At 47.4% G+C, this 26947-nt stretch overlaps 1 protein-coding gene across 1 annotated transcript; it reads right to left on the minus strand.

Moving 5' to 3' along the window:
- Nucleotides 1–3973: 3973 nt before the first annotated feature.
- On the minus strand, nucleotides 3974–25389 carry LOC126516692 (uncharacterized). The gene is made up of 6 exons (XM_050166787.3): nucleotides 24847–25389; nucleotides 22889–22998; nucleotides 8954–9063; nucleotides 6777–6935; nucleotides 5304–5401; nucleotides 3974–4624 (listed from the first exon to the last, which is right to left on the minus strand). The coding sequence occupies exons 1-6, from the start codon at nucleotides 25245–25247 to the stop codon at nucleotides 4165–4167; spliced, it is 1338 nt and encodes a 445-aa protein (XP_050022744.2). The 5' UTR covers nucleotides 25248–25389; the 3' UTR covers nucleotides 3974–4164.
- Nucleotides 25390–26947: the final 1558 nt, after the last annotated feature.

Consider the following 26947-nt stretch of genomic DNA (forward strand, 5'->3'; position numbering starts at 1 on the left):
AACGTCGATGCTGCTACACGTTCGAACAAAACTATGCTCCTCGATGTTTGTGCTTTCTAATCTGTACCAATAGCAGTTCTAACTCTGCTATGTCCATGGTGTAAAATTTCTGCAGTGCGCAACACTGAAGTGCGGAAAGAAAGGCCAGAAAGGACGAAGGAAGAAGGATTGCAAGAGGACAAACACGAGCGCTTCCCTCGTCCTTTTTGAGCTTTCTTTTCACACTTCGGTGCTTCGCGCTGTAGAAATTTCACACCATGGGATCGCCAATATCGCTGTTATTCGCTGCTGTTATTAGAGATTCTTCGAAAGCCCTGTAATACCACAAATGCTTTCCTTGCGCGCTTAGCATTCTGTGTGCAGCTTAGCCTTCGGCAATGCGCGGAGACCGATTTATGAAACTTTACGGCGAGAGTGTTATCCAGTTGACTTCAGGCCGGAGCGAGGTATCTTGGCCTAAAATAGCGGTCAACTTAACATAGTTGCATTGACATTGGACTTGGGAGTCTTTGGGGATACTTTTACACAAGGGGCGTGGTGGTGGTGGCGGTGGCGGTAGTACATTCAGTATGCGTAACTGAATATTAGTTTGAAAAATGAACCACCGAGCACAGCTAAACTAATTAGCATGTAGCGGCGTCAAATAAAACCACCGCTCGCATCGCAAATTCTCCCGGTCTCCCTTTTTTTTCGCCTCCTGGTTCCATGATACGTGTTCTTACTTAATTAAATATGGGGTTTTACGTGCTAAAACACCTCCCGATCATGAGGCACGCCGCAGTAGACGACTACGGACATTGCTACCACCTAGGGTTCTTTAACATGTACCAAAATCTAAGTACACGGGTGTTTTCGCCCCCATCGAAATGCGGCCGCCGTGGCCGAGATTAGATTCCGCGACCTCGTGCTCAGCAGCCCAACACTTACCTTTTCAGTGCTATGAGCATCGCCGCGTGAAGGGGTAACAAAACGAAGAAGCAGCGATAGCTATATTTACTAAGGCTGGCAACGAGATGTTGCGGCCTACGGGTATACTCCTTTCGCTTTTATTTACTAGAAAAAATTTAAAAAATATTGACAAAATCTTCGGAAATGCGCGGACAAGCGCTCCAGTGGCGCTGCAGCATCTCGTCAAAAGCAAGCTCTGCTGCAGTAAGCCTTTCTGCACTTAGCATCACACTCCTGTTTTCCCAAGACGATGCGCCACCCGAAAGCTGCATAGCAGTCCTGTACATCCACTACCTCAGGGAAAGGGGGCATAAGGGAGATACGTCCTCGACGCTCAAGTTGTCGCACAGTGTCCACTGTGTACGAAGTTCTCAAGACGTGAACACGAAAGAAGCGAAGTAGGCAGTAGCTAAAGGACGAACGCTAAACGGGCGTCACTTCGTTGAAATGGGCAAGCATTAGAAAGAAGCGAATAAATGAAAAAAGCGCAGCAAAGCGCCAGCATCAGTTACTGATCTTGCCAAGACTCCCAGTGAGCCGCAACAAGTTAAAGTTGGGCAGTAACCAGGATTCTTCGCACAAGGGAGAATCTAAAGCACGTGCGGGATTCATGAAAGATCGTCTGCCGCTCAGTTACGGCTACAAACCACTCACGAGCTCTTGTCGCCGAAAGTACCTATGCTGCCTCATCACGTGCAACAGGATGTTTTCTGGCTCTCGCGGAAACACGTGAAATATTAGCGGCTATTTCACACCTTGAGACTATATGGAGGATGCCATTGCTACGGCGAAGCTCTTATAAGGACTGCTTTGCGGATTTCCCACCGCAACAGGAATGTACCACCGTTCCTCCTAAATTTAACTTCGTACTGTGATTATGGACACGCTCCAGATGGAGTTGAATCGAGGGTAAATATACAGGAAAATAATATTGTTTACGATTAAAATGCTGCATCAGCTTGGGGTACAGAAAATTATAGTACAATTTGTCTCTTACGGTGCTTCGGATGTTTTTAGAGTACGTTACAAGGCGTGCTGTGTTGGCCACCTTGTCATCACTGCACCTACAGGAAAGCTGTCCACGTGACATCCATGGTGTTGACCACACAGCCACGAAAAGACTGCGTAAGGTATGTGCGATGCAAGTCACTCAATATTTTGTTCTTCGTACGAGCCAACGTTGGCAAAACCATCCTGCCTGCATTGAGACTATTCTGGACCGGAAGATTCTGTTCTGGTAAATTACCACTATGAGATGAAGAGGAAGCAGAGGGAAACTGCTTCAAATTTCCTTCACACTATTTTGCCGTGATGAGAAAGACCCAACTCGTAGTATCGACACGTGTGAACGAGACGTGTGTTCTCTGTATTACGAGAAAATACGCAGCCATCATGTCTGTTCATTGAAAATATACTGAAAGGTATTTCGAAAATAACTTCTGAAACTTTTCCATCAAGATGGTAGTGGTGGTGTCGATACAGGCGTGATTGGTGTTCGCTAGGCCTGTGCATCTTTGAGTGTCGAATAGGTAACGTAACGTTGATCAGTCTAGTTTCTCCCAGACATGCGAGTAGAATTCCCGCCCCTTCTTCGAGCACTGTCCGCGTTTCTTCCGACAAAGCTTTCCTGCTCTCCAATTAATAATCTCACATGAGTGTGGACCGACGGATCGGCGCTTTATGACAGAGCGCCATTGCGAAAGCCGCAAGTGTATGCGCATGCGCACTGAGTATCCTGCCCAGACACAGCCTTCTAGGCTTTCAATTCTATCCAAAATAGCAGCTGATGCTTAACAGCTCATCTATATCTCGCCACCGCTTATTGTATCCATCTCGTGCGCGCACGAGCCGTGGGAGACGATCAAACGCAGCACATTCATGAGAGTTACGCGGCGCTGGCTCAGAAGTACGCCTGCGCATTTGAATCGGCGTTGATGTGAATAAGCAGCAAGGGCTACGTCGACCTCAATGGAACAGACTATATACGCAGTCGTTGGTCGAACAGGAGGATGCTCTGCGCCCCGCATGTGCCTGCTACTTTCGCAGGTGCGCGCAATGCGGCGATGCTTTTAGGCAAAAGGATTTGAACATTATACGAGAGGAAGAAAATAGCTGAAATTCGAAGGCAAAGTTTAGAAGAAGACAGTTCTGCTCCACCTTCAGACGATTAGTGCACTGAAGCAAACTATTGAAACAATTCGGAACGTAAATAAGTCTATGCTGTCTAACGCTAAAAAACTTTGCGGACATTCCTGTCCAGCTTCGCTTAGCATTGCTCCGAGCTTGGTTTTGACCGCACAGCGACGATTGGTTCTGAGGCGTGCGCTTTTGGTTTGTCTATTGGCAGAGAGCTGCTACGGGGGAACCACATGTGCAGGTCCCAGTCTTGGTTTTTGTAGTATTTTCCAGTTCCGCAATTTCCTTGCCGAGAAGCTTTCCTTACGTCGGAGACTGGCAGCAGCGGGTAGCGTTTACACACTACCGTGGTGCCGGCCAACATCAGCCAGCTACGAACGTTTGTGCATGGCACTTTTCGATAACCGATAAAACGATAACATGCCGTTATTTTATTTCAGATAAATTCATAAACAAGAAAACGTAAAAAGCTCTAAGACCGAATAGTGAACGACCACAGACATGGTCAACTTAGAATGTAAAAAGCAAGAGATACTCGTATCGTCTTGAAACTAAATGCGAGAACTGGGGCGCGTGGCCAAAGGTAACGTGCGCCTTCTACCAGTGACCATCAGAGACAGCCGTGCATATTCCCTTTGGCTGCAGGAATAGAAGACGTGCTTCTAACAGACATGCCGCGGTGTCTTTTGATGCCAAGCGCTCTCACCTCGACTGCACCGGCTGCAAACAATATCCTACTGCACCAGTAAAGACAGTTGGGAACATTGCATGACGTGTCGCATTAGCGACTAAACGAGAGAACGACCACCAAAGAAATAATAATTGCAACCCTCTTCAGCGCGCATCATCGCAGACAAACACCGAAGATCACTACAGAAGGTGAAAAAACTACCTTCGACCATGCGCCAGCGTTTTATTTGACACCGTACAAACGCCACTACGATGCGTTTTATCGCGAGCATAACGGCGCAAAGTCAGACAATAAGAACATAACGTTCAAAGTAAAGTAGAGGAAATAATTACCCTAACAAATTGCTGGTAAAGAAATTTACAACTGAATAAAAGTTGCGTAAAACAATACTAAAAAAACCTCGGCTCAGCCCATGGCCAAGCACTGCACCCAGCGAAGAGATCTCCCTCGCAGGTACCGACGCCGAACCGCACCGCCGGATGCCCCTCGCCGCAGGGAAAACGCCGGTGCTGCGGCCAGCGACTCCCCGGAGGCAGCGTGGTTGGAGGACGGCGCTGGTCCAGATGGATTAGGCGCAGCAGGGCCTCACTGTCCAGGTCCCGGAAAAAGGTCGCCTGGCCCCTGTCCACAGGGAAATCGTCGTCGCAGTGGGCGACTTCAGACGTGAAGCCCTTCCCAATTACGCTATGAAAACGAGGAAGCTGAGCTTTTTCCTGGTGACCGAACCGTACCGCAACGGGTTCTGCCAGGATCTCACGTTGGAACCAATCCTGTCCACGCGTGCCCCGTGCGTTGAACCCTTCCTGCCACTGACCGCTGTCGCGAAACTCCATCGTCGGGGAGGGGAAGCTGCAGCAAACAAGGCGATTTTGTTTCTACCAGGCATTGATTAATGGCGGCAGAACATGGGAAGTCTCAGCCTCGAGCCAGCGTTCCTGCGAAGACGTTGCGCTCATCAGGGCTAATACTTGCTTCTGACGAAAGCAAATCCCCCTTTCGAAACGCTACATCCAGACTGGTGCATCGCCTGTTCGTCTACGGTTCGTCAATGCTTACCTCCGCAATGCAGTACGTGACCAGTGTTTTAGACAAGCGAATAGATGGCAAGATTAGCGAATTCATGAGACGTGACAGAACGCTTTCTATAGTTGTGCCGTGTAAGTGGAGAAACAGATGATTTATGGTACAGAAAATCGCACTTTTGTCAAGCTTACCTATATTTCACCTATTGTTGCCGTTACCGTCGAAATTTAATATGCCGCGGTAATGCAATAAAGGGTGGTCGTTATTTAGTGTTGTGGTTACATACCAAAACATTTTCAACGCCCATAAGGCTACTCACTTCTGTTTCACTAAAGAATCGATCGGCCAATTTCAACACACGCCACGAAATTGGACTGTAGTGCCCTTTTGTTTTTATTTATTTAAACTCTCCTTACAGGCTAAAAAGGAAACCGTTTTCACACACACACACAAAAAGAAAAAAAAGATGAGTCATTTCCTTAAGTATCATAGTATTTTCACCAACCTGTAGGGTCCAAACGAAGCGAGAGTGACCGGTGTGTGGTCGCCGAGAGATGCGACGTCCTGAATACGACAAGGAAGCACAACTGGGTGGTTCAGTGTCTGCAAAGGAAGATTGACCAACATAACTTAGTCTTATTCCATGACATATACCCATATTGGTCATTGCACTGACTCAAAAAGACAGAATTAGTTAGGGTAGTAGCTATTTGCTCCATCAATAATTCTGACACTGGGAAAGTGTCTTAGTCACGACAGTCCGGGAACGAGCCTATCATTTAAATTCTGGCGTTGCGTGTGCCAAAACTACGGGTTAGTTTTGGCAACCTAGGGATTTTTTTAACGAGCATCTAAATATATAAGCACACGAGTGTTTTGTGTATTCCTACCTCATCGAAATGCGACAGCCCGGGTCGGAGTCGAACGCGCGACCTAGAGCTGAGCAGCTCAACACCATACCCACTCGGCCACCGCCGCGGATGCTATTCTTCCATAGGTAATGCATGTGCCAGACACTTACAAACCTATTTGTGACAACTTTCACTCTAGCTACTACAACACAATCTGCGGTCGTAGCTTTTGCATAGAAATCAAGTTGTTGGAATTGCTGTTTTCTTTCCGTCTCCCTTTTTTCTCTCTCAAGGCGGCGAACTTGCAGAGGCGGTTTCGGGCTCCTTGCTTCTCATGAAAGTCACAGAGTCGTTTGCGCTATTCCTCACTGCAGGGCCAACGGTCGCGACGCGGAAGCGCTCTACGCCTGAAGTTATTTAGAGAGGCTGAGGAGAATTCTCTAAGAAAGGTGCGGGCATTTCTATGAAATTTCAGCTGTGTTTGCAGCTTCGATCAGTAACACCTATGCGGGGACGCTTCTCTCAGCGGGATCCACGCACCACATTTGACTGCTTGCGATGTCCCAACCTGGGTGAGCAGCCGTTTGAGTTTCTCGCCGAGTATGATGACGCCGTTAACGTTAGCTGTTACAGGCAACGGAGCTGTACCAGTGCCAAGGATGGAGTGGTACCTTTTATACATGAACTTTAGGTGCTTCCTCCCTTTGGAACAGAAGCTTTCGTTGCTCGCCACGCCTTACGGGAACGCACACTCGCGAAGCACGGATAGACAGCCACACGTGTCTGTCGCCGCAACTTTGCCTAACGTAGTGCTCGAAATTATTCTTAGGCTGCGAACAACTAACTGTCGCGCTGGAATTTGCAGTAAGTTCAATTGGATAATACAAGTGCCGGAAGGGAATAAACCGAAATGTAAGCTGCTACTTCCGCGTTCCTTTTATGCGAGGACTGCTGTGTCACCGATTCCAAGGGAAGCATAATATAACCGACATGTGTGTATTTCTCTGGCGGGACTTACCTTACACTGTTTCCCATTCAAGTTTGTGTATTACCATTGTGCAAGGTCGCTTTCAGTGAATTCCCGCCGAAACAAAGGTGGGAGTCTGCCTTCTCAACTATAGTCTCACCTGGGGGCTGTCCGGAAGCAGTTCGTGAACGAAGCCCTCTTTGAGGTGAATCAACACTGGCTTCGCGCCGACAGGCCAGCAGTCCTCCGACAGTTGGAGTATGCGCAACGTCACCTGGTAGCGGATGTCGGCGCGTGTGGGAGCCGCACGAACAGAAATCTAGAGAAGTTACAAATAAGTAACGATTAATGACCCACACGTATAAATCTCCTCGAGAGCAATGCATAAAAGAAGCTCAATGTAAGCGTAGCGTAAAAAAAAAAAAACCGACGAAGAAAAAAACTGGGAAATACCCGAGGAGGTTTCAGGAAGCACATCCTCTCAGTGTGCGCCCACTGAGGGTAGGGATTAAATTGAAAATACTCTAGGGCTGCCAAAGACAAGATCGTTTTGAAAGTGTTGACTGCCTAGTCTTACGTAACATTTGACACGTACATAAAAAACAAATGGCGGCCTTTTACATATTGGCATCACGTTCTCATCACAGGGCACACCACAGTGATGGAACTCCGTATAAATCTTTACCACCTGGGGCTCTTCAACGCGCACCTAAATCCAGGTACACGAGCGCTCCTTGTGCATTTCGCCCGCTTTAAAATACGGCTTACACATAGTTCAATAAGTAACCCATACAGAACGGATTAGGTAAGAAACCGACAAGGAGAAAAATGTAGGCTTTAGTTTAATTGAATTGCGCAGAAATGCGTCGCCACTGCCCGAAAGACCAAATGAAAAAGGAGTATTGCTACTGGCATACAGAATTTATTAAGAAGGGATAACAGATTTCCAGCGTGACGCACACAGCACAATATATCCTTCAGAAGGAAATATTTAGGAATAACTTTGCCACTGATTTATAGAAACATGCCTTTATACAATGGCGAATCATCGAATGCGTAGCACTCGGAGCAGTTCTTCATTAAACTGAAGCAATGCCTCCATATCCTCCTGCAAAGGAAGAAATGCTGTCGTGCGGATATTAGACGCATAGACATAATTCGGAGAAAAAAAAAATCGCGAACTTCGGAAACCACAGGAACCGGCAAAGGAAGTTCTATGAAAGACAGCATCAGGCACTGCTGCGACGTAGCGTATGAAAGGAAAAATTGTCTTCCACCGGAATGTAGCATGAAGCTACAAAGAAAACAGATACGGGTTTCAAAGAAAGAGAAACATTTAAAATAACACTATGGTAATCTATGGTAATCCCCCTTCCACACTGTTTCTCTTTTTATCCCCCTTAACATCGCCCATCTGCATCCACACCACTCCCATCTGAATCATCGCCCGGTAGGGCCCCCAATCAGCAGTGCCACGAATGGGTGTGTCACAGGAGCACGCTAAACTTTTTTCTCAACCTGTAATCAGGTGCGCGAAGCAGTCCAGAATGGTTGAGGTGAGAGAGGGAGGTGATACAGAATGCCAGAAGGTCAAGTCTAACCAGACAAAGCCCGCTTGGCTACCACGCACTGGGGAAAGGGGGAAAAATTCAAATACGAAATTCTTGGCTTCGGAAAGCTACAGCGCTAAACAGACGAGGTCATAGGCAAAGAAGAACACGACACAGGAGCTTTTCGAAGCATGAATTATCACCACCTCGCCCAAGTTTCCATTCTACTAAATTCTTGGGTTTTACGTGCCACAACCACGATGTGATTACGAGACATGCCATAGGGGAGGGCTTCGGATTAATTTTGACCCCCTCGGTTTCGTTAACACGGTCCCGGAGCGTTTCTGTGGCCTTCGCGGCCGGGATGGAAACCGCGACCACTAGGTCAGCAGCGCAACGACATAACCACTGTGCTACCGTGGCAAATGAGCCGGGGGAAAAGGGGCTGAAAGAGGAGAAAAAGAACTTCACAGTATGCACGGCCGCACGCGTAATGAAGCATTCATCGTTCAGCTCATGGCAAGTGGTCTTATACAAGATTCATGAAAATGAAAGACACATTATACGATCACAAAAGCTAATATTGCTAACGCACCTGCTTCTTCACGGCAGCTTTGATCACAGCCAGCTACAGCAAGATTCGGCTGGCGCACGCGAATCACGTGACCTAAGCCGTATAGCGTTAATGTCCTCCTAAGCTTGCAGCCAAATGCGTGCATTGAAATCGCAAACGCACCTTTCGGTTCACGTAGTTTATGGTGTAAATAATACCCGCCACAGCACTCACCGACGAACTCCGCAACCTTTCCTTGAGGTGCGCAGACAAGTCGAGGTGCAGTGTGGACTTGGCCCAACCGAAACCGTCGAGCAGGTTTGGCTGCAGTGCTACATACGACGCTGCGTGAAAAGTGAAGGCACCGATTTTCAGCAACACAAAGCACTACACACTCGTGGATATAGGGGGTGAATAAAAACACCAGCAGTAAAGCTCAAGAATAAACGAGAAACTTCGAAAACTTAAGAATCGGCGAGTCCGGGAGGACGCATCGAAAATTAGAAATCAAAGCTGAAACTGCGGCCTATTTGCCAAATGACTTATCCAGAAAAATAAACCATTTGCAAAAATATTCTGCGCATGTTTGAAAAAGGCATTTTCAAAAAAAATAAATAAATATGGGGTTTTACGTGCCAAATCCACTTTGATTATGAGGCACGCCGTAGTGGAGGACTCTGGAAATTTCGACCACCTGGGGTTCTTTAGCGTGCACCTAAATCTAAATACACGGATGTTTTCGCATTTCGCCTCCATCGAAATGCGGCCGACGTGGCCGGGATTCGATCCCTTGACCTCGTGCTCAGCAGCCCAACGCCATAGCCATTTTCCAAACAAAAGTGCTATTCTGGGCTTCCCCTCATTGTTCAAGAAACAAAAGTCTTCGTAAACTGGGGCCAACTCGCACCTGCACAGTGCTGAAAAGCGCGAGTTCTAGGCCGCGTTATCGCTATCTCGTGAAATTCAAGTGATCAAGCTCTACTCAACTGGCCGAAAAGCGGTCAGATATCACCAAGGAGGATTGATATCGTCGGGAGCGATAACGGGAGTATGCCGTGTTTTCCAACCAGACTTTCCAGTTCTGGCTGCTGCACAGAAGAGGGCGCGCACTATTTAGCATGCGATCTATCATAAGTCACAGCAGTCGTTGATTGCTCGGGTTCTCTTTTAGTAACAAAGGAGGCAAAAATAAAACTACTTATTCTAATGCGAGACATGAATACATTACACATACTAAGAGAAGAGATCTTACACCTTCCATGAAGAGCGTTCTTTACAATGGACTTTCGTTTTATTCATTTTGTTCAAGATTATCACCGTTCGTGGCCGTTCCCTATCCAGCCACACACAAAAATGGTAACGAATCGCAGCAGAAAATGCCTACCAAAATGTTTATTAGAAATCAGAATTTACTTTCAGTGGTGTAACCTCCCCAAACCACGATATGATTATGAGGCACACTGGGACTCCAGATTAATCTGACCTTCCGCGATTCTGTAACATGCAGCCAATGCACCGCACACGGGCGTTTCTGCATTTCGAACCTACCGTGCTCTATAGGGCATAGCATTTATGTGGCTTACGTAAGCTGTGTTGGATGAAGTATAGAATGCATGAACGCTAAAAAATGACCTCAAATATGGGCCCTATAATCTAAAACTATTCCAATATCCTGACGTCAAATTTACGTAACCACCGACGCAAGCACCGGGCGCGCGGTGACCCACAGCTTTGTTTGAACCGACCAATGAAACTTTTCTCGCTTATAGCAGGTCAATTTTGTTTAATTTCAAAACAGTAGCGCTGCCTACCTTGACCGGCTTTTCTCTTCTAATTGCCTAACAAGAGGAGAGGAGGGCACGACAGTAGAAGAGGTTTCGGTGGGGCCGAGCTAGTGCAGTACAAGTAGACATCCAATGAGGAGGGTGGTGCTGGCGTCTGATTTGCTCGATTCCCCTTGCTTACAGCTTGTGGTGTCTGGTCGAAAATTGAGGCGGAGTGCAATAGAAGTCTAAAAATGCAGCGAAAACGGATCCTCAGCGAAGAAAAGTTTGCAGAGCGATGCCGTAAATATGCAGCAAGAGCTCGACAACGTTATACTTACAAACAAAAATGTTTATCATACGCAAATAAATTGATGCTGGCCAGCAGCTCCGAGTAGCCAGTGTTCGAATGATCTGTTGGCAGAGAGTTTTTATTCTTTCCGGAACGGGTCGGTTTCGGGCTATTCCGAAATAATATTTCACCGACGATTACGAGAGTCCCTAATGGGAAATTTGAGCGCAGCTCTATATGTGTGCATTTCGCGATATATTGAGGTAAAGAATTTGAGAGGGACATGTAGTAGAGTCGGCAGGTATCAAAAATCTGATCTTCGGGTCAAGCTCGCCGGCTTCTATACGAGACTCACTGAAGGTTCAAGTGTAATCGCTGGTGCCGCGTGGCTTCCAGAAAGCACTACACAATTCGTGTCGCGCGTACAATCAGGCTACAAAACAATCGCAAACCAAACAAACGCGAGCGAGAGCTGGCTCAAGCAGACGTTAGTACGAAACGAGCGGTCTGGTTGAGACCAGATACGTGTTCGCATCGAGCGGTCGGGCAGGTCCGCATGGCACCAGTTTCCTGCGAGTACGAGGGGCTGGTCTCCGCCGTTCGCGTCTAGCGTCTTTCGTCTCTCGCTCTGCGTTCGCTATTTCATCTTTCGCTGCGTTCGTTCGCTCGGTTGCGCCGCCGGCACCGACGCAGGAGTGTAATGCCCCAACCACTGGCACGCGTCAGCAAGCTTCGGCGCGCGCCGACAAGCGAACGCTTCGCTTCGCGTTGGTCGGAGGAAGAGGGCACGCAACCACTGGACAGAAGCTCTGACGCGCGCCGAAGCTCGCTTCTCGGCTGCGGCGCACTGTTGCTGGACTATTTTGTCTTCGTCCGTAAAAGTCCAGTCTAAAACAGCCTGCTGTAAACTAAGCTTTAAACTAAGCTTTAAACTAAGCTTTAAACTAAGCTTTAAACAATAAGATATAAAAAATACGTTTGAATAATGAATATACGCCTACCGCAACAGTTTGTTTTTATTTTTGAAGTAACAATAGGGCACAAAATATCGACACCAGCGCTCGCGCGTTGTCTGTCTGCAAGATCCCTTTGCAAACACCTGCACGACGATGCCATATATCAAAAACTGTTGTACCATTTCATTTTTTTGGTAGCTCATTGCACAACCAACTATGTGAGAATTAGGCGTGCAAAGTATCACTGCAAAAATCTGTGTTGGAAATATTGTCACGTAGTAGTGATGGTAAATAAATTGTGCAGACTCATTCGCAACGATAGCGGCGAGTAATGTCGGCAATCGTCGAAAATCTCATCTGCGGGTCAAGCGCGTCGGTTTGCATACATCAGTCGTCGAAAGTTACAGCCCATTCGCTGGTGCCCGCGCGTCTTCCAGAAACTACTACACAATTCTTGTCGCGTAGGCAGTGAGATTAACAGGGTTCGTCAACAGCAGACAGAACCATCGATAACGTTCGCGAAACATCCGATACGTTCAGGCGCATCCTGCACCGAGCGATAATGTTTAACGTTTTTTAGCCGGTGAAATACGGTAACCGGATACAGATAAAGCATCCTTGTCAATATAATTATGCTTGTTGGTGCATGAAAGATACGTGAAAAAGTGGGCTCTGAGAAAATCAGCAAAAAAAGATAGAATTGAAACACCTGTAGCACTCACAAAAAAGTCTAGAATAGCTAAAATTTAATTCGTAGCTTGTCTCCTCCCGATTCTTGATTCTGTCAAATCTAGCCCATGCAGCACCTCTATTATTCTAGGTTGTTGTGATGCATGAACACCGCATCCGGAGGCCTTCACATTGAGTGTATTGCTACAAAACATTTTCACAGTGTAAGGGCCATGTTCTATTGTAACTGGTTTCCACATGTCAAGTTTGTCTTTACATTATTGAAGTGACATACCGTCAAATACAAGCTTGAGAATTGGAGGGTTTTAATAAGGGTCTTTCGTTGCCCTTTGCCAAGTTGTACTATTGAAGCGCTTATTCGAATCTATGGGATCAGCTCATTTGCATAGTATAAGAAATATTTAAACAGATTATTTTAACAATTTATACACTTCGTCACCACAAAAAAATATTGAAGTTTGTTTTCAGCCTGCGATGATGTTTTGACTGAGAAAGATATATTCAATTTGTTCTGCGAGGCACGCAATAATTGCTGTAGCATATTATCTTATTGTACAACACTGGATACAGTAGCCAGCCATTATTAAAACTCAGCAGAAATTAATAGCACAATGCATATGATCAGGCACATAGCATATTATTGCACTTTCTTAATTCATGCCCTTTCTTTAATTGCACGAAAGCTACTGCACTGAAATAGTATACTAGTACATACTTAAAAAGCACGATATTATACTACGATAATTAATCATTCAAATGTTTATTGTAGTGTCCAGGGACAGCTAGAGAGCCTTTGTACTGGTGCACTTAACGAGCACTATGTGAGACAATGTTCAGAAAACATGACTGTGGTAGACAAAAAAATGCAAGATAGAGAAACAAATAGGAAAAAAAGGAAACGAGGAAAAGTAAAAGGGAGTTAATCCTACGGTATTATCTACAGATACACAAAACACAGGAAATGAACTCTGAAGTATGTTTTGGAGTCGAGTCTTATACAGCACAATCTTGCAACAACGAGGCAACGAATGTGGAATGCTACCTGGTATACTGTTGCGGCACGAACAAATGCATATGATCAAGAAGCTTTAGGTTATTTATAATTTCATGGACCACCTTATACAGGAACAAAAGGTGTGATTAAGTCTTGAATCTAGAGGTGCGAGTTGAAGTATATTTGAGAAGGCTCAACTGTGGTCGCCAGAATGGCAAAAGTGGTGCTTTAAGATAGATGTCAATTTATTTTGGATGCGTTCAATGAGGTCAGAATTAGATTTGCTCGTTGCACCCCCTCCTACAGAGGCATACTCTAGTAGTTGGAGGCACACAGCAGAATCAGAAACACAACAGGTGAGTGGAAATCATGAAATATACGGCATGCAATTCCAAGAGCGTGAAGGGCATGTTGTTTAATTATCTATGTGAAGAGAAGCTTAGCATTTTGTCGAAGTACACACCAAGATCTTTCATTTCATCGACCCTAAGGAGTGGAGCATCACGTAGGGTGTATCAAAATTTCACATGGTGCGCTTTGTGCATATACCTTAATGTCAAAGTATTGGAAGCATTTAAGAGTACTTATTGTTTCTGCACCAGTTTGAGAGTGAAAACATGTCTTTTTCAATGTCGATGCAGTGGCGAACACTGTTGGCAGTCTCAAATAGTTTTAAGTTGTCGGCACACAAAGACATGCTGTTCATTTATTAAAATGCTTTTAGCACTAACAAAAAGCAAGGAATCCAGTATCGATTCAAACACTTTTGACGCACTGTAGAGGATAGGTATAGGTCGGCAGTTAGTAACTGCACATCTAGCACCTTATTTGTGCATGGGCAATGTCCATGCTACCTTCCGAGTGCTAGAAAAGATACTAGATTTTAGGGAACTATTGAAGATGCTTGTGAGAACAGGGAACAAGTATGCTTCCATGCGTCTTAACCCTTTCATACGCCAATTTATCCGGTTGATTGAAAAGAGTCACCACATCTCTTGCACCTTCAGAATCGTGGAAAGTGTACAGCTACAGAAAATATTAAGAATTTTCAATTGTTTAGCTAGTTTCGTCAAGTTTACAAAATTTCGACTCTATGCGAAAACTTGCTACAGGAACACAAAATATGAGAACATGTACTATATCGTGTTTTGAAAATCTTGATAAGCACTTATCCAGCCACTTGAAAATTATGCTTGGTGCATGATATTGTAAAAAACAATGAAAGAAGTGAACCCGCTACATACAACATACTGACACAGAGTAAAAACACCCAGCCGTCTACCTTCCCACTCATTTTGCTAAAACATTCTGCACATTATTCAATATTGTAGCACAGTTCCAATAATAAGTGTTTCAAGATGTATGAAACACATTTTAAATTCCATTACTTTCATCAGTGCTTTTGCTATTGATGCACTCTCCTGCGGTGCACAATTGTGTAGACAGCGTCTCAAAGGGTTAATTAAGCTCTGCAGAAGAAATACCATCAACACGACAAGAAAGGGAAGGTTTAAGGCACTTCATAAACTTGAAAACAAGGTTTTCATTGACTGACAGCGTACACACTGTGCCAAACTGAGAAGGAAGGTTACTTGAAGCATATTTCACACCGTATAGCAACCAAATGTTCTGCAAAGGCATCAGTAGTGTTCGAGACAACACCACTATTTTCGTGAAGACGTACATCTTTGGCGCTCTATTTAGAAGAGATAGAGCGCACAAAGCTCCAGAAATATATTGAATTATGTGTCACGCTGGCTTCAACACAATCAATGTGGTCGTAGTGATAATAATAATAATAATATTATTATTAATAATAATAATAATAATAATAATAATAATAATAATAATAGTAATAGTGGTAACTTGGCACTAGACTAAAAAAAGGCTGATGCCTGTATGTTAGAGCGTCTGATAGCCAGACATCTAGAGCAGGAATTTGCAGGATGCAGAAGACACCTCTTTCTCCACGGGCGCGCGCGCGCACACACACAGACACACACACGCACGCACGCACGTTTTGCTCAATCACACAGCACGGTAGACACGCACACAGTCGACAGGTGCACAACACATAGGAGTGCCAATTCAGTCTGGTCGCAAGCAAGAGAGACAGAGAGAGAGGCAAAGGAAAGACAGGGAGGTTAACCAGAGATTGTCTCCGGTTGGCTACCCTGTACTGGGGGAGGGGCAAGGGGATGCGATAGGTGAGAGAGAGAAGGATTAAAAATAAAAATAAAAATTAAGAAAACTACATACACATGCACGTACACACAAACTGTTTCTGTGGGCACTGTCACGCAGCCCGCAAAGGCGTTCCCAGTGTTATGCAGTGTCACCGCACAATCCTGCGTCACACAGTGAAGTCACAATCTGTCAGAAAGCCCAGTGTCTTAAATACCGCAGCAGCGCCTTCATAGCCGATCGCGCTGATGTTCGCGTAGGGCAGCTTCCAAGGATCTTGTTTTCTGTCATTGGGCGCTTGTCCAGTTTGTCAAGGGTGGCTGAGAGGACTGCTCTTTGCGGGTTGAAAGGAGAGCACCGACAAAGGAGGTGCGCGATTGTTTCATTGCACCCGCAGAAGTCACAAACTGGGCTGTTGGACATTCCGATAAGAAAAGAGTACGAATTTGAAAATGCTACTCCGAGCCATAGACGGACTAGAAGGGTGCAGTCGCGTCGTGGAAGCTCGGGCGGAATACGGAGTTGTAAATTAGGGTCCAGGGTATGAAGGCGTGCACTTGTGAAATCGGATGAATTCACAGGGCTACCTTGGAATCACAGAAGACTAACCATGCATGGGGTGGTTCCTCCTGAATGAAATGAAGAGCCGCACACAAGGCTACCAGTTCAGCAGCTGTCGTTGATGATACATGTGACGTTTTTAGCTGTATTTTGAAGGATCATCACCACAGCAGCAGTTGAACTTGCCGATGTGACTGAGCCGTCGATGTACACGTGTACGCGGCCACGGTGCACCTCATGTAAAAGTTTTAATGCGGCCTGCTTCAGGGCAAACGACGGCATTTTAGCCTTCTTAGTGATTCTTGGGATGGTGAGGCGTATTTCAGGTCTGTGCAGACACCATAAAGGTGAGGATGGTCTTGCTGCGGGCATGTAGTTCGATGGCAATGAGGTACGACCGGCAACAATTATACGACTGATAGTTGCGTGTGGCCTTTCTGCGGGTAGAGCTGCAAGATGGTGAGAAGGTAGTCGGGCAACGTGTCGAATATGCGCCCTGAGAGCGTCGGTTACCAAGTACGTTGATATTGGGTGATCTCGAGCTATGACAATCGTTGCCGCTGTAGACGCACACCTCGGAAGACCGAGACACGTCCTTAGCGCTTGAGCTTGTGGTCCCTAGAGTACACGGAGGTTTGTTTTGCAGGTGTTACCAAGCACAGGGAGGCTGTATCTTGCAAAATCGAGGAACAAGGCGTTACAAAGCTGCAGCATTGACCGCACCGATGTGCCCAATGACTTTTCGCCGAGAAATTAGAGGAGATGTATTATTGTCATCAACCTCCTCTTTAGGTATGAAACGTGCGGGCTCCATGATAGGTCGCGGTCGATAATTACACCTAAAAAGCGGTGTTTCCGTGCATTTGCAACTGCTTGTCCGTTGACACTTACAGAGTAACGCTTCATTGCCTTCTGAGTGAAAGTAACAAGGCAGTATTTCTCTGAAGACAGCTCTAAGTTCTGTTTTCGCAAGTACAGTGATGTTAAGGTAGCTGCCTTTTGTAGCCGGGCTCGTACCTGCAGTCGTGTTACAGCAGACGCCCAAATGCAGATGTCATCGGCATAGATTAAAACTTGAACAGTGTTTGGCAAGCATCTGACTAAGCCAATGAGCACTAGGTTGAATACCGTCGGGCTCAACACTCCATCTTGCGGTACTCCAAGGAACGTTTGGTGTTGAGTTGTGGCGCCATCCTCGGTCATCACGAAGAAATGCCTGTCGGTCAAATAACTGCACAGCCACTGAAAAGTGCGGCCACCGATGCCGGCTTCAATTAGAGCCTCTATAATGGCATAATGTGCTATATTATCATAGGCGCCTTTTATGTCAAGGAATGATGCTGCAGTGAGTCGTTTCAGACGTTTTTGATGTTGAACAAACGTGACCAAATCGATGACATTATCTATGGATGAGCGCCCACACCGGAAGCCAGCCACAGCATCTGGGTACACGTTGTAATTTTCCAGGTACCATTCCAGGCGAGTCAATCATTCTTTCTATTATTTTCCCTATGCAACTGGCCAGAGCGATGGGGCGGTACGATGACAAATCTAACGGTGATTTACCAGGTTTGAGAAGTGGAACCAAGCGGCTGCATTTCCATTCACGTCGAACCAAACCGTTGCGCCAAGACTCGTAATGGTTTAGTAGCATGAGTCGTGCTTTCTGCCCGAGATTCGCGAGCGCCGCATAGGTAACGCCGTCCGGCCCAGGTGGCGAAGAGCGCCTGCAAGTCGCCAGTGCCGCTTCAAGCTCCTCCACCGAAAACATTACATCCATGCGGGAATCCCGTGGCGCAGGAGTGGCACATGGTGTAAGTGCGCGTAGGAGCTGCGAGCTGGCAAGTCTTGAGCAAAATTCTTCAGCAATGTCTATTTCGCTCCGACCTTGGTGCAAAGCGAGAGATTTGAAAGGAACACGCTGTTGCGGTGATACGCGAAGTCCACGCACAGTTCTCCATATCTGAGCAAGCAAGGAGAATCCGAATGGCCAGGGGGGTGGAAAGAAAGCTCTGTATGCCAGATATAATCATGGAGTTGTGTCGGGCCATACAGGCGTGATGGGAGCTCAGGCTGTGCTGACCACTTCTTCAGACAAACTGAAGAGAGATGAGTCTGTCCAGAGAGCCGTCGAGCACCCTGCAATATAGACTAGTGCAATGTTGCGCTGGTATTGCAGGGTGTGCCACTTGAGGGCTTTGAGACAATCCTCGTAGGCTGGCATGAGCTTGTTACAACCCTAAAGACGGGAGTAGAGGGTGCGTGTTGTCCGGTATGAACAAGCTTAAGTTTGTTAGCGTCACGAGTTCGCTACAGGGACCAAACTGATGAGCAGTACTCAAGTAGTGACAGAATAATAGAAGTGTAGAGTGCCTGGAAAAGCTCAGGTCATCAGGGAAGGGAGACGCGGGACACAAACCCAAGAATGGGCCGATGCTTAGATACAGCGCTGGTGACTTACGCGGAAAAGTTGAGAGAAGAGCTGAATAAAATGATGGGGTTTTACGTGCCAAAACCACTTTCTGATTATGAGGCACGCCGAAGTGGAGGACTCCGGAAATTTATACCACCTGGGGTTCTTTAACGTGCACCTAAATCTAAGTACACGGGTGTTTTAGCATTTCGCCCCCATCGAAATGCGGCCGCCGCGGCCGGGATTCGATCCCGCGACCTCGTGCTCAGCAGCCCAACACCATAGCCACTGAGCAACCACGGCGGGTCTAAGAGCTGAATGTTACACCCAGAATGGGAAGGGCCCGAACAGTCTTTATAGAGGTGCCTCCGAGGAAGTAGGTTGGACACGCAGCAGTTTTGTTGTGGTTGATATGCGTATGTAGTAGCACTTTTTGCAGTGCTACTACAAAGTTTGTTATTGTAGGCCCAGTCGTTCACCTTTACGCAATGTGTTTATTTCAAGCAGATACGCTGTGCATCGGCATATAGTGGTTGTTGCGGAAGTATTAGCTTGTTAATCAAACACATTCTGCGCAGATGCATTAGTAACTTGGTTTTGAGTAGATCTTTGACTACAATTTATAGTATCGCAGCAAGAAACATTTTAGTAGATGCTGAAGGGATTCGAGCAGTTTAAGCATACCGACTACGCAAAGCACTGATGGCATCTTTTCACCTTCCCCACAATGCAGACACACCATCTACACTTTCCATAAACAAAAAGTGAGATAAAAAATGAATTAGTTTCATTGACTCTGTACTTGCTGCTTCTGAAGCAGGCATCGAAGCAATTTTGGTATACGCTGCTACATGCATAGGTCTTGCATGATGCAGGTCCTGCTATGCGCTGCACACGGGGCACAGGTTGCAAACTGATTATTTCTTTTTGCAGTGCTCAAGCATAAGGACACACTGACTCAAACATGACTTCGCTGTCACGTATGCTTCAGTGAGTCAGTGTTATTGAGTGCTGCACGAGCGATTTATCCCCAACTAGCCCGAAAGACGCATGCACTTGAAAGAAGTGAGTGAAGGAGTACAGTGAACTTGTACTGAACTGGATTCACATGCCGAATAGAAGAGCGCACTGTCAGCTGAAACGGGCGGCATGGCTGATTATGTACGTACTTCCCATTGTTCGGCTACTTGTATCTTTCGCTTTCGAAAGTTATTTTTGCCACTGGAAACAGCGCAGAGCTTGCCCGGTAAACTTGAGTCACCCGACACCACACGAAACACGCCGCGGTTGACCACCCCAAGTTCCACGCGATTAATTCACCACATCACACATCACACGAAGTCAGGAGTGTCATATTTTAAATCACTGCAGCAACAAACGGAACTCAAAATTCATTTCCTTCAACAGAGTTTCTCAGCTAGGCTCGTTCACTCGCCAGTTACGAACTCGATGGACGAGCTAGGCCTACGCGTAACGTAAACATCGTGTCGTTGTCGGCCTACTATTACAACACTGTCTTTCAGGAACACTGTCGCGCGCGCCGTGCGTCCAAAGAACTTGGACGATCGTTGGTGCCGGCGCCTTCGCATAGGCGGTCACAATAGGCATAGCAGCCGGAGGCTTCGCAGCCTCTGATTGGTTGACGCCTGCGACGCGTCGCAGCCTCTCATTGGTGCACGCGGGCGCAGCTTCGCCTCGCGTTGGCAAAGTTCCAGCATCGGCAGTAGACATAATCGCTGCGCGTCGTCACGCTTCGCCGTGCTCCCGACCGATGCTTTTGACGCTTCGGCGCGTGCCGAAGCTTTCCGACGCGTGCCAGTGGTTGGGGCATAAGAGCTGCGCTCTCAAAACCAGTTTTATGCAGCATACAAATGCATCTTTAATGCGCACACGCCACTTTAACGTGGTGAGCTTTCGCAATTTTCTGACATCGCGTTTCACAGAATAAGTGGGCTCATCCCGAAAAACTGACCAATAGCGGAGGAGTAATGGCAAAAAAATAGGTAGAAACGTAAATAATTTTTCTTGTTTCGTCTGATGACGCATAATCTGTGTGTACACGTCATATAAAATCTTTGCGGTCTTTGTGAAGTCGCGTGAAATACAGGTGAAGGGGGGTGTCCCGAAATATTTGCAATCGTGGAGGACTGACTGCAGAAATGCAATAGAAACAGCTTGGAATAGTTTTACGAACAAACGCCCACGGTGGCACTCATGCCTCCCGCAGCGAATTGAAAATAACCTCACTTCCTCGAACACATTCACTTATCAGTTTCTATTGCAATACTGAAGCGCATGAGTGTCTGCATTCCGTATGTGACCCTCCTACCGGAGCCGGAAGTGGGAACTTCGGCCTCGTGCTTATCAGCAGGACGTGGTTTAACAGAATAAGGCACCGATGCTGTTACTCAATGAAACGCACTGTTTTCTCAACATGTGACGCGAAAAAAGCGTTCGTGAAAGTAGAAAATCCTTACTTCACTTCTAGCAGAATGCATTAATTATAGGCACGACTTCAGCAATGGCTGACTCCAGAATCCATATGACCTCTCCGAATGAGATTTCAAATTGACGGCCGTTATGGCTTATACCCTGCCCCACCGTTGCCTGTAAATGGAACGACATTGGTTTATCCATCCTCCTTCGTGCTCGGCCTTGCTTTGTCCGCCCTCCTTTTGAGCGCCACGTTCAAAAGCTTACTCGCATGCGAGATGCCCTAGCTATACCACTTGCGCATTCAGCAGCCTCTTCCTGCGAGTGCTTTTACACTTATTAACTTCATCTGAGCACATCACCCATGCTGGGCTTGTACTTTCGAGCCTTGCTCACAACCATAGCCATAGCATATCAAGGAGTTTGCGAGATTGACGTAAAAGCGTGCCTCAGTAAAGGGCTAAATATAGTCCGACAAACCGTGAGCGCGCGCGCACGTTACGTCACGCTGGCGAGAACAGTGTCTATGGTTCGACCGATGGCTTGACGCACTGACGCAGCCAACGTAACCTGACGCGGCGAACGCACTCTGATGCGCCCGGCGTCGAGCGACTCTCGCCCGCGCGCCGATTACGTCGGACTATAAACGCTCCCTAATGCTATCTTCGGCTGGTCGTTTCTGAGCACTCTGGAGCGCTCTCGCGAGCGGCGTTGTCTTCGACTGGTTGAAAGAGGGTGCGCGCCCTGCGTTCGGCTGGTTCTTCTCGATTGCTCTCCTCTATCTTGGAGCGCTCTGAGGCGCTCCGAGCCCTGTCGTCGGAGCAGTCATCGAGATTGAAACGTCATCGCAGCGCCGCGTCGCTGCTGTTGGCGACGGCCCACTGTAACCTTGGCAACCTAGGCCACTGCATGCTGGCGTCTCGACGAACGTTCGTCCCGCCGGCACGTCCTCCGGTTTTTTGGGCAGCGCCGGGAGCTTTGGATAGGCGAAGCATCGGACGTTGGCAGTAGTCACGTGGTTTCGCATCAGCAATTTCCTCCTCCGAGAGAGAGTCGCACGTTCGGCTTGCGCGCTTGTCCCCTACCTTTGAGCTCGGGAAACGACCGATCTACCCGACTCTGCTTCGGGGCATACAGGCGACCAGTCGAAGATACCATAAGTCACCAGTGCTTGTACGCCCGGCTCGAACTGGCGTGGACCAGCATCTGTCACACGAGCCTTGTGTTTTTTTACGCTATTGACAGGCGGACTTGTTTATCTTTGGACTGTTTCTTTGATAAGCGTCCTTTTGTGTTTCGCTCTGTTATTTGTAGCATTTGAACGATGCTTTTGAGAGGAGAGCTTTGACACGTGAACTTGCCTTTTTTGGGTGAGTGCTTTTCACCGTCTAACAAATGTTATCGCTCAGCGCGGGACGCGCCTGCATGTATCGTAAGTTTCTGTAGTGCTTTCGATGGTTCTAGCGCTGTCTCTTGTCACCGAACCTTGTGTAATCTGATGGCATGTATGCGCGACGCGAATGGTGTAGAACTTTCTGGAGGACACGCGGGCGTCTGCGATTTCCTTGGAACGTTTGATGGCTCGTGTATAAAAGCCGACGCGCTTGACCGGCAGATCATCTTCGACGATCGCCGACTGTGTTCGCCGCTATCGTTCTTTTGCGTAGCCTGCTTTTGAGGGCACAAGTTCGCCGAATAAAATGCTAGTTTCGTCAATCCCAGTTTTGCCATGGTTTTTCTCCCTTCTTCACCGTCACTATTACGTGACACTATATACGTTGGCTGCAGGAAATTTGTTCCTGCCAGAATGGTTCTAGGGCCGTAGACTAAAAAAAAATATTACAAACATGTTGAACAGGAATGAGACGCGCCCTCGAACTCACAGACGTCGTCAGACGAGGCACTTGTCTCTTCATAGATCTGAACGTCCACGGAGACGAAGTAGCGCTGCAGCACCTCCATCCCCTGAAGTTGCACGTGAAGGCAGCGGGAACTGCACGAGGGAGGAAAGCATTTTCTTTCACCAAAATGAACGTGTAATGGGAACCGATGGTCGAGCATCCAACCAATGGCGGGATTGTGGACTGTTGTATATTGTTCCCTTCATTTGATTGTTCATAGCTGTAAAAGGGTCATTTTTACCTTCCGAAACCAATACCTTGGTCTTCGAAGACCTCAGTGGCACCAATAAATGTGACAACAAGGGATGGCGAGAGTACGAAGAGGGACTTGAACTGAATTGCCATCCTAGCCCTGCGAAAGTATGTCCAGCGAAGCTGCTGAAAACCACTAGAACTGCTGAGGGGGGTACGCAATGCTTTAGAGTAATGGTAGTATAGGGAGTAATTGTAATTTTTGCACCAAGCCGCCGCTGGTGGCACTGCAGTTTTTTTTTTTGCCTTTAACACTCCTCACATTCACGCTGCTGCTCGGGAGCCCTAACTATACGTTGCGTTCCCATAGTGGTGTTACAACAACAATGAAATCAGTTGCTAGGCTGGTTCTCTCATGGATGAAATGCTAGAGACGTCACTCCGCACGTCGCAAGCTGCAGTCGCCGCGGGAGCTTGCGCAACAGTAATATATTGTAGAAGGATCGACATTTGGGCGAGTTGGTACTGGTGGAACATCTTGAAGGGGCTGCGCAATATGACGAAGACAGAAGGCAGGAAGGAACACACAGGACAGCGCTGACACACATCAGCGCTGTCCTGTGCGTTCCTGCCTTCTGTCTACGCCATATTGCACTGCCCCTTCAAGATCTTCAACAGTAATATATACAGGGAAACGCGCGTGGGGAGCTGCGTGCTTGGCATTATCAGAAGCGCCTTATCAATTATGTTGTTTGGATGCTTGTTTTGTGCTTGTTCTTTATTGAAACGAATTGTGCTATGTATGCGGTATGCGTGATTCCATATAATGCACGCACGTTCCGCTTCACTTCGTCGAGTGTTTGAAGCTTCTGCCTTACGGGGGTACGAACCACTGCTCCTGCCCTGCACTGCCGCCGAGATAGGCCCGCATTTCAGCGCGATAGTGTTAAGGGCCTCATGATGCAGAAAATCCGGTGTCGGCGGACTCGCCCGTGAGCGAGAATTTCCGCAGATATTTAGGCAAATGCATACACCACGCCTTGCTATATGACATGCTGAATATGCGGGTTATACTGCCACACCATTATACCACTAAAGTTTCTCATTCTTGACAAAGTTGTTTCTCGAAATTTTGGGAATGAAAGGCCACAAAAAATGTCATGAGACATAGTGCATGCCTTTACGTTAAATCTTCAGACCGAAATAAAAGTGCGAAACAATATAAGAAACTTTTAAATGAGTCATTTTTAGGCGCGGCTGTGCACAACCTCCGGGATTGGCTCACGCAAGAGGCCACGTTTATACCGGAATACCTTCGTGCACAGCGTTCGTCGCTAGTGTTTCGCGGTAAACATTACGGTTACATAAGCTCCAGTTGCCGGGAAGCGTGAGAAGCCGTCGGGGATCTTTCAATGCTATCGCGGTCCACTCTTAAAGACGAAGCTTAAGTATCCTTCAGATTTTTTGCTAACGGACGCAGACAAGAAATGCTGTCTATCGAGAGGCTAACAGTTTCGCTGTAAAAAATGCAAAGCGAGCCACTGAGCAGCACACCAATTAGAGTTTCTAGTCGATACTTTGGAGTCAATGGTAGTGCATCGTTCGCCCTTACATCTATTCAGCCTTGATTGAAAGCTTTCTAGTGAACTTTCATCTGTCGCCCGAAGCAGTCCGAACACGCCCAACGCTTAAGCAGGAATATCACAGCGAAACGAACAGCTAAACGGCCATTTGAGATAAGAGTATACCTTGCGTCCACGCTGGCCGACAGAAGGCCATCGCTGCCGACGATGGTCTCGGCGTTCCCATTGCTGCAGTCAATTCCATTTTGATATGTGCAACATATCAGGGTATCCTGCAACAGCTTATAGTGAGCCGCTGTCACGATTTCGGCGATGACGTTCGGCACAGACGTGAGACGCGGTCGCACGAAGTTTCTTGAAGATCGGGCTAACGGCGTAATAGCGTCCTTCTTGTGGTCACGGGAGCCTGGAAGTTCTTTAAGGTAACGTGGGAGGCTTTCCGTTTCTTCCTTGAAGAGGCCAGAATCATCAAAAGACGGCGAACGCTCGCGCTCTGCAGCCCTGCCAATGGAAGCCCACAGAAGACACCTCGGCGACGCCCCCCTCTCGAGCATTGCCGTTTCCATGAGCACTTCACGAGCACGAAGAGGAGCGCTGAAGGGTGAACACGCTGCAGCAAGAAGCGCTCAATGCCTAAAGTAGCGTGCTGCTCTTTCCTCGATGCGCTCGATGTGTCAGTGCGTTATGCGGTGGCGTTGCCGCCGCGAATGCTATGTTCCCAGAAATTGGCGCGAAGAAAAGTGATATGCTCAGTTACGTGACGTCAACGTCACTTTGCGAATAGTGACGCAGTGAACTTGGCCAGGAGTTGAGCAAGTTGATGCAACGTAGTCTGAACTTAAATATGACGCTAGTTTGTCGCCAATGCGAGAACGCCCTCGACGTTGCAAGGTAACTCTGGCAACGGGGAACTAGCGATGGCGAGACGCTCTGCCGTAGTTTATGTAAGGCGCAAGAAAATTCCCATGGTATGCGTCGGAAGTATCTGCGTCGGAAATCTCGACCATCTGGGTATCTTTAACGTTTCCCCAATGCACGGGACGCGTGCGGTTTTGCTTTTCGCTCCCATTGAAATGTGGCCGCCGGGATTCGATCCCGCTACTTCGTGCTTGGCAGCACAATGCCAGAGCCGCTAAGCCACCACGGTGGGCTAGGTTAACCGTCAGAAGCACTCCGCGGCAGCTTTTCTTCAGTCGGAACACATTCTGTATTTGTTCGTAAGACTTGGCGCCTGAACGTCGCACAGTGGCTATGAGAGACGCTGTTGTGGACGGGTCTTGATTTTGACTGATCGGTTTCGTTAAGGTGCCCCCAAATATTTCCCAAGTGGTTTTCCTGTTTGCATTGATGGGCTACCGCAGCAGCTGTAAATAGAGAAAGGATGTGTTGATATATTAAGATGGATACATGAACAAGTTGGTTCTGCACATTGACGCATGAGGCACCACAAAATAATTATGCAAACTGCACAATGGGCCGTCCGTTAGCTTGCTGTAGCCGATGTTTCAAACAATTTTACATCACATTTACTCGCCATCTGGCCAGTTACACCTTTGAGTATGATATACCGGGTGCTTTAGAGCGCAGCTCTAAGACGTCCGTTCCTGCGTTGAGGGTGGGCGTTGGTGTAACCGAGTGAACGAGCACAGCGAAGGATGAAAGAACCAACACGGAGCGCAGCGGGGGATGAAAGATGGCGAGAGCGCAGAGAGACCGTAGGATGCCGAAGGACCTTGAGTGAACTTCAGCATCACCGCACCAACCATGGGGCATCGAAGTCGTGCCCCAGCCTATATCTGAAGTTGGGAGCAGGCCACGCTATCTATTATGTTATTGTCGACCTTTGGCAGTTTGTAGCTTGTGCGGGGGTTTTTTCCCCTTCTCCTGAAACACACACAGAATATCAAAGTGGGCGTCACATTCCGGAGGCCACCACTCCTGTCGCCAAGGGGGGATGCAGTGCTAAAATCGCGGTTTTCGCCAGGAAAACGCATCTTCTAATTTTGTTTATTTTGGAGTCCTAGGCGCATAAAGAAGCTCATCACCAAGTTTGGATGCAACCTGCGCCGTGAAAAAGAAGGAAAGAAGGAAAAGAAGAACCGGTGACGTGCGCTCGCCGTCGAGAGTGCCCACGAACGCAGTACTTATCCAGCTTTTCTGCACACGTACCAACTAACGCCCCAAGCGGCCGTGGAACGAAGCTGGTGCATTTTCAAAAGCGCGAGCGGGTTTTTCGCGAATAATTAAAATAGCAGGTCGATAATTG

This window comes from Dermacentor andersoni, chromosome 1, assembly GCF_023375885.2.
Source record: "Dermacentor andersoni chromosome 1, qqDerAnde1_hic_scaffold, whole genome shotgun sequence".
In the NCBI taxonomy this organism is placed as follows: Eukaryota; Metazoa; Arthropoda; class Arachnida; order Ixodida; family Ixodidae; genus Dermacentor; species Dermacentor andersoni.